The sequence below is a fragment of the Sminthopsis crassicaudata genome, chromosome 3 (assembly GCF_048593235.1).
Source record: "Sminthopsis crassicaudata isolate SCR6 chromosome 3, ASM4859323v1, whole genome shotgun sequence".
NCBI classification, from domain to species: Eukaryota; Metazoa; Chordata; class Mammalia; order Dasyuromorphia; family Dasyuridae; genus Sminthopsis; species Sminthopsis crassicaudata.
Genome location: NC_133619.1, coordinates 392,567,739 through 392,580,901, shown reverse-complemented (window position 1 = coordinate 392,580,901; position 13,163 = coordinate 392,567,739). Strand labels below are relative to the sequence as shown.

Below are 13,163 nucleotides of genomic sequence, written 5' to 3'. Positions count from 1 at the left end.
TTATGGAGCAAAACTCAATGCAGACTGTGGAGGCATGCTAATTGCTAGCTGTGTGAATGCTTCATTAAAAGAAACACCCAAATCAAGGGCAAAATACAATCTATGATTATCAGAAAGCTATAGAATCTGAATCTCCTGATTTTCACTATTCTTGAAGCCTAAAGCACAGCTTCATTCATTACAGATCCTAAGTTCTCAATAGTCTTTCAGCACTTGATGCACAAAAATGTCCCATTTTGGCTTTCTCCCCCCATTGTAGCTTTTCTGGCAGCAGAAACAGAACTCAGGAAGGCACTTGCCTATAAACTATATGATAGTCACAAAAAAGGAAAAAGCAACAAATTATGGCATATGAATTATGAAACATTATTATGTCATAAATAATGATGAAATGGCAGTTTCAGTGAAACATGCTAAGATATAGAGTGAAGTAAGTAGAACCTGGAGAACAATTTGTACAAAAATATTACAACTTTTTGAGAGCTCTGAACAATACAATAACTAATTATGATTCCAAAGGATTTATGATGAAGCATATTACCTACATCTAGACAGAGAAATGATGAACTTAAGGTGGAGAATTAGGCATGAATTTTCAGATATTACTAATGTTGGGAACTGTTTTGCTGACCATAAATATGTATAAGAAGGGCTTTGTTTTTCCTAGTAAAGAAGGAGGGAGAAAGGAGGGAAGGAAATAGAAAAAGGAGAGAAAAGAAAAGGAAAGAGGAAAGGAAGGAAAGGAAAGAAAGGAAGGAAAGGAAACAGGGAAAGAGGAAAGAAAGGAAAGAGGGAAGGAAGGAAAGGAAAGAGGGAAGGAAAGGAAGAAAGAAGAAAGGAAGGAAAAAAATGTTATTGAAGCATCTTTGTTTATTAATGCAGAGAAGAAAGGCCAAAAAGCACAAACAAGGAGGATACCTTTGAAAGATACATGCTGAATAATAAATGTGTGTTGGGGAGGGGAGGTGTCACACACATAAACACACACACACACACACACACACACACACACAGAAAGAGTGATAGAAAGCTTTACATAATAGAAAACAGCTTCATATATATAGTTTTCTTTTTTCTACCCTTTTTTCAGTTCTATGTATATAGAAATAATAATCTTATTTGATATTTAAGTTTATGGCAAAAACAAATTTAAATAAAAATAACCAGCTAATTACACACACACACACACACACACACACACACACACACACACACACACACAGAGACACAAACACACAAGGAATATTGTAGAGAGAATTTTGGTATTCCTTTCCAAAATGCTAAGCATATTTGTTACTTCTGTGGAAGAAGAGAAAAGATGATAACTGCCTAGAGTTTCCAAAAACATAGGTATAAATTGAAGGACATTAAAAGTGGAATTCTCAAGCTGTTCAATACCTAACAGCAGTCACACATTGTAAAGAACACACAAAAGAAACTCTAATTAAATCACTTGGCTCAGACAAATCCTTGAAAATGTTTTTCTAATGGTTTGATAAAGAATCAAAAACACACAACACATAAGACACACACATATATATATACATATATATGTATATATATGTATATATATATATATATACATATATATGTATATATATGTATATATATATATGATATTTCCATTCTATTTTACAGTTGAAGTTCATTAATTATCATTTTGGTAAAATGCATAAACCCCCATAATGTGTCATGCCCAAGCCCACATAAATAACTATTTATGGAGAGCCTCAGGTGCACTGCATTCTTCCAGGAAGCATTTCTCAGACAAAACTGAATAAGTGATTTCCCAAGCCCAAGATCTCATTAATAATACTGTATATTATGCTTTGAGAAAAATATTAGAATTCTGCACTCATTCATTTCAATATACACAAAACACTATGATGAGTTGACCTTGGTATTTAATATTTCTCTCTCTTACTTGCTAAATTGCTATATGGTACAATCATTAGACTTTCCAGATGAGACTTTCCAGTACTCATAATTTCTTTTTTAGTTCAAAGAGTTAGTTTTAATTTTTAGCTCAGTCTTTGAACCCCAAACTGGAATGAAATGGACTCAGATAATCCTATGCGAATTCACTTTAATCTTATAAAATATACAGAGAAGAAATCTGGAAAAAAAAATATGTAACTGCTTACTTTTGTTCCACATACCTCTAAACATAGTATTCTAAGTAGAGAAGAGTATTTTGCACATTCTGGAAGAAGGCCAAGGGCTGGGTATAAGAGTACCTAGCATGGGAGACCTGATTTCTGCAAACAAATCATCTCCAAAACAAAAGCTAAAAGTTTTTTAGCTACAATTCTCTCTCTCATTTTTTCTTTTTAAATCTTGGGCATATCTTCAAATATCTTCCATTACTCTTGATCCAAACAATTAACTTTTTTGCATTACTCTTATACCAATAATCATTTCTGCCTACCTGGAGTCAGCCTCCTCTAAGTGAAAGTTATTGACCTTTCCTTCAAAGATGAAAAACATCTAAGGCCATTGTTACTTTCATAGGGATAGAGATGTAGGCTGGATTTGTGATTTCATTCTTTTAGAGAACCTTCAGGTAAAGAAACTTATTCTACATGTTGGGTTCAATACCTTTGCTGCCATTGTAGTGATATCAAAGTCAAATAGAAACAGATCCCACTTGGACACATATTGACTTAGAAAACCACAAATTAACATTTTCTGTATGTTATTATATTTTTATTTGTTTTGATAAACACTTCACAATTATATTTTAATCTGAGTTCCAAAGACACTGGAGATAGTTTTGCAAGGCAAAGGGCCTAGCTCTTGACAATCCAGAGCACTGATGAAAAAAATGACTCTCCCAGCCAATATATTTATGTATAATGAACCCAGACATCATTCAAGGCTACATCTTCATCCTCTACATTAGAGGTGTCAATTACAGGCCACATGCAGCCCATATCCCTCTTGAGCAGGGCCCTCGGGCCACTGAAGACGTTTATATGGCCCGCCAGGGTTATGGCAAATGGGCTGAGGGGCAGAGACAGAATGTGAGCTTTTATTTTTACTATAGTCCAGCCCTCCCACAATCTGAGGGACAGTGAACTGGCCTCCTATTTTAAAAGTTTGAGGACCATTGCTCTTAAATTTTAAAATGTAATTGGGAAGTATTTAAGAAAATAAGTAAAAATATAATAAAACACTGATAATATTAATATGTAGTTTTCTAAGTCAGTATTGCACCCACTTAGGGGGGGGATCCCTTTTTATGATCTAGTGGTCCTGCTTCCTATTTGAGTTTGATAATATACACCATGCTGCCTCGCTTTTCACTTTTATACATAGTCAATTTCTGGGCAGCAAAAAAAAGAGCATCACATCTCTGTCGTCAGAGCTGAGCAACAAAATTAATACAGGAATATTATTAAGTCTGCATTTGGTTGTTTTTTATGCTATAAAAGTAAAAATTTAAGATCTACAGTGGTTCTCTATAGCTTGCCCTTGAACAATACCAGCTCTGAACCAAAGCAGCAGCAACTTCCCCACAAAGCTATCTTTTAATAATGAGCTCTTCGGAGCTGCTATTCAGAAGGTCACACAATCAGGATTATTCTTTGTTGCAGCCCACCAGGCAGGAAAGAACAAAGCTGCATCCTACAGGAACAAAAGCACCAGAGAGGATGACCAGAGCTTGGCTATATTGCCCAGACATCAGGGAAAAGGCTGCCTTTTTGGAGCCCTGTTGCCCTTAAATAGAGTCAGGGAAAGATTTCCAGAGTTATCCTTGGTAAATAAACTGTCCAGCTCACAAACACATTTGGGGATTGTAAATTCCCAGCACTAGGCAAGAGCTGACACCAGGCAATCTGTCTCCATGGCAATCTCACCCGTTAATCGAGAAATATTCCCTGCACTGCAGTGGACTGAGTCTCTGGAGAAGGCCCCACGAGGCGATTACTGAATAACTGATTGTAACAAGGAAGACAGCTACAAACAGACCAAGAAATACAGCATTGAAAGATGGTGAATAGGAGAGTAAGAAGAGAAAGAGGAGCAAATGAAGATTAATGAGCATTTCCTCCCCTCCTCTCTTTTAAAAGCAGGTTTCCCATGTCGCAAGTTCTTCTACCTGCTGTCTACAGGAAAAGGAGTTATTAATTGACAAGTATCTGAACAGGCTAGAATGATAGGCTTTCACCTGATAGGAAATGTTCACTGCTTTAAATAAGCATCCTGTCTTTTGTAGTTGTCAAGTATAATTACCTTTAAGAGCTGAAAAGACAGTGTATGTGTGTGTGTATGTGTGTGTTTGTGTACACATAAGAGCATTCATTTACATCACAACTTATAAGGTTTGCAAAGAGGTTTTAATTATAAAACAAAAAACCCTAGAGTGAAGAAATAACAATTCTATGAATAAATAAAAAGACCCATGTATTTCAATAGATAATAATGAGACACTAATCAGGAATTCTCAGCTGAAATATTAATTTAAATTCTAAAATATATGTTTTAAAAATCATTAGCCTGCCAATAATTCATTAACATTTCACACATGAAACAACAACTACCTAGCTATCCCTTTTAAGATTGAGATTTCTAGAAACCTATATAGAGAGTAGAAGGGTAATTTCATCTCCTCTACAATTCAGGCAAGATAGATTTGCTGACCACCTTGCTATTTTAAACTAAAAACCAATATAACAGGCAAATTCAGTATTTTCTGTAAATAGTAATTAAACAGACAATGGCCATCCTAATGATACACAATTTCAACATCAAAGAAGCAAAAAAGAAATCTCTATAGTCAAATGGAGATAGCAGCTAGTCTATAAGTTGTTGCATATATAAATGGAAAGTAAAACTATCTATTCACTTATCGTAATCATTTTGCATGTATATAGCATCTTTTACTCAATGTGCTAAAATGTACCTTAAGTGACTTCAAAAGTCAATTGTAAATTTAATTTTTTTAGAATTACTTTTCTTATGAACAGGTCATATCATACTTTATGTTACATCATTTTTTTATTCGCAACCTCTTTTAAAAATGTCCATTCTACATACCACAATTCTTAGCTATTTTCTACACAGTGGCAAGAGATCCTGAAACACTAACAATCGTCCACTGCAATGCTCATTTCCTAATGTCATTTCTTAGCACAAATCAGAAGGAAGAGTTATCAATATACCCGGGTTTAAGGTTAAAATTGCAATTCTCATTCAGATTAGAAAAACCTAGCATGTCTATAAATCCCCAGATCTGAAATCATCTAATAGATTTATCTAGCACCTAACAAGGGTGCTGTTCCAGCAGGTTTCAATTGACTTCCGAAACTGATAATTAATTAGTCCATTCTAAGGACTGCCTGTTTTTGCTGGCTTTTTTTGTTTGTGATGGAATCACTTCTTTACAAGGCAGCAACAGATGGGGCTAAATTTGTGACTGGCCTGTTGCTCAACGTAATACTTGAATTATTTATAGGACCCTGAAGATTCACTGTATGTTAATGCAGTGTCTCCTTCCAACTAGTTCCTTAATTGCTAGAACCCTGATATATTTTGACTCAAGTGCCTGTGAACGAGATGGGTAAAAAAAAATTTTTTTAAGTCACTATCTTTACTTAGCACACTATTTTTTAAACCAGTGATATAAGGAGGCATTAAAGAAAATGAATCAGCCAGATGGCTTACAGATGCCCAAATGGATTTTTAGAATTTTAGAATTTATTCCTTTTAGAATTATTATTTGATACCTACACATCTCCTAAAACTCTCTCTTGTCAATAACAATCTTGTCGATAATATAACTGAATAAAACAAAGACTTAAAGACAAACTAGAAGCTATAGTCCCACTTTATCTGGGTTTGTCCAGGTTAGTTTCATGCATAAGACATGTAGTATAAAAACAGTCTTTTAAAAAGCAATAGACAAAAGATATTTTAAAAAATTCCACTTCTCAACATAAACATATTATTAAGCACCTATTATATGCCAGACTATATGTGAAAATCCTTGAAAATGCTATGTGTATTCAATTTTTATCCAACAAATATCTTCCTTAAGTATGATTCTATTGCTTATCTTGAATGGACTAAGTAAATTCTCATAATTAAGGGACACTGAAAAACTCCACCTACCCAAGAATGTCTCCTCTCCTCCCATTCTAAACTGTGATGACAAGGGATTGTCATTCTATCTTGTCTGACTTAAAATCCTTAAAGACTTGATTTCAAGTCGATTAGCAAAGAAATTATACATATGACCATAAAGAGAAGTAGAGTCCTAGAAGTTTTCTTTTAATTTTGACCAACTGCATGTATTAGTTTATGGGCCTTGTTAATTTCATATAGGGAGGTAAAGAACCTGAGATCTCCATATTTCAAAGTCTTTCTCCATTCCAGTCTTCCACTCTTAGCTGTCAAACTATTCTTCCCAAAGTGCATCTGATCATGTCATTGCCCCTATTCAATCAACTCTGGTGACTCCCTTCTTCAGGAACAAACATAAAATCCTGTTTAACTTTTAAAGCCCTCCATAATCTGGCTCCTTCTTACTTTTCCAGTCTTCTAACACCTTATCTATACCTCTCCCCAACAAACTCTACAATCCAGTAATACTAGCTTTCTGGCATTTTCACTGGCTATTTCCAGGTATGAAATTCTCTCCCCCCTCATCCCAATTTCTTAGCTTCCATGGCTTCTTTCAAGTTTCAGCTTCTACAGGAAGCCTCTTCCCAACCCTCCTTCTTAACAATAGTCCCTCTCTCCCATCAAAATGTGAGTTCCTTAAGAGCAAAGATTGGCCTTTACCTTTCTTTGTATCTGCAATGCAATTCTGGTTAACTATCTAACTGCTACAGGTAACACAGGAATAATAGTCATTGACACTTTGATGGGGGATGAATATCAATAGAGCAATGAGTTCTGGGGGCCTAGGGCTGACAGATGGGGAGACTACACTTGGATAGGGCACACCAATATCCCTAGGACACCTTGGGCAACAGTCAGAGTACTGCACTGCTGGGTTTGTATCCCAAAGAGATTGTAAAAAAGGGAAAAGGATCTATATGTGCAAAAATGTTTATAACACTCTTTTTGTGGTGGCAAGGAATTGAAAACTGAAGGTATGTCCATCAATTATGGAATGGCTAAACAACTTGTGGTATACAGAGCCAACATAATACTATTGTTCTGTATTTCAGAAAACCCTGGAAAGACTTACATGAACTAATGCTGAGTAAGGTGAGCAGAACCAGGAGAACATTGTACATTGTGATAGCAATACTGTATAAGGATCAACTATGTTGACCTAGCTCTTCTCAGCAATATAATGATCTAAGACAATTCCAATAGACTTGGAGTAGAAAAGGCCATCTACTCCCAAAGCAAGAGCTAAGGAGACTAAAGGCAAATAAAAGCATAATGTTTCACTTTTGGGGTTTTTTTTTTTCTTTCTCATAGTTTTTCACTTTAGTTCTGATTTTTCTTTCATAACATGACTAATATGGAAATGTTTAAAAATTATTGTACATATATCAGATTGCTTGCTGTCTTTGGGAGAAGGGAAGGAAAGGAGAAAGGGAGAAAAAAATTGGGACAAAAGTGAATGTTGAAAACTATCTTTACATGTAATTGGAAAATATAAAATATTATTAAGTGGAGAAAAAAAAAACCATTGAGAGCACTAGACCCAAACAATGGGACATCCAAAGCAATTGCTAAAAAGAAATATATGAAAAAAGAGTTCAGGAAGGAAGTAAAGGTCAAGAAATTATAAAAAAAAATCTCTTATAATGGGATAAAAGTAATAAACACTACTACCCCGACTACAACTAAATAGTGCCTATGATATATCCAGAGAAGCTAATCACTGTGCTGAAACCAACAAGTTTCCAGAAGTAAACAAAGCATTGTGAGATTTTTGTTGACCATGCTAAATATCCACCCATTCCTTCCTATATCTGTCAAATCCATTGTATTATCTCAATTATTCTAATAATTTGGTAAAGAACAGGACCTCTGATAGTAAAACCTCCCCCAAAGGAAGATTTATGCTTCAAAAAGTTATGTAATTTAGAAAAATCTGAACTACTTTAATTTTTGAATCATTTTTTGTTTTTATTTCCATGTAAGTTTGTTACAATTAAACTGTAATTTATTTTCTATCAGCGATCTAGATAAAATTAGCAACAAATATCTAATCATACTTTAATCTGACATGATATGAATAATTTTTAAAGTAGCTATAAGATGTCCCTCTATTTTTTATGCAATACCTCCTTTGCCATAAAAGTTGCCTAAAATTCCAATGTTTGTTCACTCAGGAACACTTGGGTTAATTCAGAATATTTGTCCATTCTTTTATTAGCTAAGTGAATATTGGGGTAAGTCTCCAAGATTTGATTGTAACATCTGTGAAATGTACCTCACAGGGTTACTATTATAAGGATAAAACAAGATAATATAATATAAAGGGAACTATATTCAGCCTCAGACATTTACTAGCTATGTTGACTTGGACACTTAACCTCCATTTGCCTCAATTTTCTCAAATGTAAAATGGTAGTTAATAATAGCATTTACTGTCCAAGATCAATTAAGATATGTGTCAAGTGTTTAACACAATGCCTGGCACATAATATGTGCCATAAAATATTAGATAAATTAATAAGCATTATTATTAAGACAAGTATTTTAAAAGGCTTACAACCTCATCACTCAACTGTAACTATTCTCTTTAAAATTTCCAGTGATCACTTATTTGCCAAATCCATTGATTTTTTTGATTTTCATTCTTCTTGAACTCTCTGAGAAACACAGAGTAAAAAATGATTATGGTGAAATAAATTAGAGATAATCCCATATAGGGAAGATCTGGACTCAAGTCTCTTTCTTTCCCCCACCCTATGTTAACAATAATAATAATGATAGCAGCGAACATTTCTGTAACACTTACTATGTGGCAGCATTGTGTTAAGTACTTTACAATTATTATCTAATTTGATCCTCACAACAACTCTGGAAGGTAGATGTTATTATCCTTCCCATTTTACAGATGAAGAAACTGGAGCAAACAAAGGTAAAGTGAGGATCATTCAGATACTAAATGTCTAGGGTTGAATTTAAATTAAGGCCATCTTGACTCTAGAGGTATTGCTCTATCTACTGCACTATCTCTTCACTTCCAACAAGTTGCCAAATTTTATCAATCCTACTTCCAAAACATCTTTTGTATCCATCTTCTTGGCCATTAAATTAGTTTCAATCTCTCAATGCCTATCAAGTGCCTAGCAGCACTTTTGCAAGAACACCCTAATATTTCTCCCTGCATCCAGTCACTTTCCTTTGTCCATAGTAGCTATATTCCAAGGAGCTGCCAAAGCGATAAGCCCTAAAACACAAACTTTGACCATGTCCTTCTCCAGTTCAAGAAACACTTTGATTCTGTTATCTCTGAGATCAAACAAAAATCTTTTGCCATTTATAATCCATTGTGATCTGGCTCCATCCCATCTTTCCAGATACTTTTACTTACTCTAGATCCAGTGAAATTGTCAGCTTTGCTATTCTTCCCACATAAAATGCATTCCCACATCGTTGCTTTACCATGGCTTATCCCTCATACTAGGAATGTACATCTCCTTACCTTCACCCTTCAAGTTCAGATTGAGCATCATTTTCTACTGGAGGTCCTTCCTTATCTGGACAGCTGATACTCTCCATCACATACACAAATTCCATTGTGTTTGGTTTAGATTTTTAAAAATCTCTATATATGAATACATGTTGTTTCTATCAACTAAAAGGAAGCCTTTTTGAAGGCAAGGATCATTTTGTTTTGACTTTGCAGCCCCAGCTCCTAGAATAGCGTTTAGCACATTATAGACCCTTACTGATAATTATTATAAACCCACCAAAGAAGCAGGGGAAATCCAGGAAATTGTTCTTATGGTTTAACTGTTTATCAGGTTCAGCCAAGCACATCCATCCTTACCTGTGATTCATGGAACTCCCTCTCTCCCCGCCCCTAACATCTGGGTCACTGTTCTCACCATTTCTCCATCTGTTCAGTTCCATTTCCAGATGCTGGATAACATTCTTCAAGCTCTTGTTTTTGTCTTTTTCTTTTTCATACTTCTTCTTCCACTCTTCAGCAGTTAGTTCTAGATTCACAGAGACTGTATTCTTGATGGTCTTGGCTCTAATGGGGAAAAAGTCACAAAACATATGAGTAAGTCCTAAATGTCATTGCAATTTTGTCCACATTTCCCATATTGAATTTCAAAAGCTCCTAATTTGAGAAAACATCTTGTTATAACTTCCCCAAATTTTACTTGACTTCCAAACAAGATCTCCTTCCAAATGAATAATAGTGTAAATGACACCACTATTTTCTCAGACTTGGGTTTTTGAATCTGTGACTCCTTTTTCATTGCCTCCCCTCATTTAAGCAGTTGTCAAGTCCTACTAATTCTTCTTTCGAAATGACTCTCAGATGTTTTCTTTCTTCCACACCCCCCACATCCAATCAAGGTCCTTAACAACCTTATGCCTAGATTACTGATCTTTCTTTTAGCCTTGAAACTTTCCTCCTTTCAATACATCCTATATTTCAGTGTCAGAATTTTTTTTTCTATAAAACCACTTTCTTCATCTCCTCTCTCTCTCTTACAAGTCTCTTTAAGACTAGAGAAGAGAGAGAGAGAGAGAGAGAGAGAGATTTCCCAAATCTTAGTGCACAGTATACTAAGACTTTAGCAACATGCAGAAGTTACAACATGTTTGTTATTACAACTCTATAAAATTACTAAAAGTTTAATTTTTTATATGTTCTGTTCTAACTTAACATGTTATTTCCTAGCATCTTGAAAGGAAAGACTGTTTCTTTTTGTTGTTATTGTTTATGCATCACCAAAATCTAAAAGCCAATCAATAAAATAACTGTAGAATGCTGAATGAATAGATTCCTTAGGAATCATTTGAGACTCCAGAAGAGGAGTCAATGCAATGGGTATGACCAGTATCTAAGGGGACCACACAGAAGAGAGATCAGTAGTGCACAAATGGAAACAATCTCGCATGAGAGGTTTTCTTCTTGAAATGTGCATTTCCTGTAGACAGTCATCCCTAGGGTACAGTGAATTGGAGCAATAGCTCCAGGGCACAGACTGTGTAGCTGTAATTACTGGTGGATGGATAGTGACTGTGGGAGACAGCTGGTCAAGGAAGAGATAGTGATGCTTGAACTAAACAAACCAAAAGAAGAAAAAAAAAAAAAAGATCAAAGACTCATAACACATATATGCATGTAAACATATATGCATGGACTAATTACATGTACACATATACACATGTAATTATTAGTCCATGAATATGTAATTTGCCTGTGAATAGCAGTTTTATGTTTAAAAAAGGGAAAAGACATAATTTATCAAAAAAAAAAAAAAAAAAAAAAACACAACCAAACAACTTCCTTCATGGTTTAAGGGGCTTTCTTTTGAAAGAAAAGCTTTGTCGAAATTAGGCATATTTTCAACAGGTTTGATCTTTTTTTTTTTTTAAACATGGTGTGTCATTGTCAGAGATGAAAACATGAGCTATCTGGTATGTAAGTCAGATTAATTACTGCTGTCATCAAGTAACATTTTTGACATGATTCTGGTTCCAGTAAAATAAACTCAGTAATACTCAGCAATGCTACAAGTCTGTCATGCTAAAAACTAATTCCCAATGTAGACAACTAAATAACCTAGCTGGCAAGAGAAGAATTATAAGACACAGTTTAAGAACTGATACACCTTTTTTTTTAGGCTCTCTATGGCTCCAGGCTATAGTCTCCTAAAGATCTTTAACTCTAATGTCTCATAATAACATCAATTTTATTATTATTTCAAAGTTCCCTAGAATTTTATATCATACTTTGTATGTAGGAAATTTTTTCCCCCCTGAGGCTGGGGTTAAGTGACTTGCCCAGGGTCACACAGCTAGGAAGTGTTAAGTGTCTGAGACCACATTTGAACTCAGGTCCTCCTGAATTCAGGGCTGGTGCTCTATCCACTGTGCTATCTAGCTGCCCCATACATAGGAAATTTAGGCAGCTTTACAGATGCAAATACACTGAATCATGCACTATTAGTATCTTAAGCCAGAAAATAAAAAAATAGCCAACAGATAAAGGCTGGTAGATGTTGAAATGTTGAAGGATGAGTTCTGAAAAATATTCTTCAAAGAAAAATATTCCCTTGATTAATTTTATGACCTTAAAAGGCATTCTAATAATAGATTTGTTTGGAACTTTCTATATCCATTTGGTAGAGCTCTTTTGCATAGATAATCTCTTTTAATCCTCACAGTCCAATGAAGTAAAGGCTACTATTGTAGCCAATTTACAGAAGAGAGAACTGAAGTTCAGGAAAGTGAGGTAAATTGCTTAAAATCAGCCAACTAAACAATTAAACTAATCATCTAAGACAGAATTTGAATCCAAGTCTTCTTGATTCCAAGTTCAACATTCTATCCATTATGCCATACTTCTTGTAAATTATTATCATGAGTGTGACATTATGAACAAAAATAGGATGGATCCTTTAAAAACATCAATTAGTTGTGCATTGTTATAATAACTAGTCCCCCTTGAATATTCTTCCATTTATAAAGAGAATAATTAAGTCTTTCATGAGCATTTAGAATCTAACAGTGGGGGAAACAAACCTGATTTTTTCTCTTCTAACATCTGTCAGCCCTATACAGTTTAAAATAGTTTCCACTTTATCTCCACTAAAGGTAGAACATGGGGGGTGGAGGTGGGGAATGGCTTAAGTGGGATTTAAGTCAGATATAAACATTTCCTGACACTAGAATGTTATTAAGCACTGTAGACACAAAGGGGGATTATCTAATTTCTGTTTTTAGAGTAGCTTTAAAATTGAACAGATACTTTCTGGACCAAAATGTTCTAAAATAAAAGCAATATGTACAAAAATATTTATAGTAGCTCTTTTTGTGGTGGCAAAGAATTGGAAACTGAAGGGATGCCCATTAACTGAGGAATCGCAGAATAAGTTGTAGTAAATGATTCTGATGGAATACTACAATACATTAAAAAAAAATGAGAAAAGCCTGTGAAAATTGATATGAGCTGATGCAAAGTGAGCAGAACTAAAAACATTATACACATTAATAGCAAT

General features: G+C 34.7%; 1 protein-coding gene across 1 annotated transcript in view; it reads right to left on the bottom strand.

Moving 5' to 3' along the window:
- Positions 1 to 13,163, bottom strand: part of KIF5C (kinesin family member 5C) — a 187,677-nt gene that overhangs the window by 58,152 nt on the left and 116,362 nt on the right. Inside the window, 1 exon segment of the mRNA XM_074302183.1 lies at positions 10,029 to 10,177. Within this exon segment, the coding sequence (XP_074158284.1) occupies positions 10,029 to 10,177 (149 nt within the window).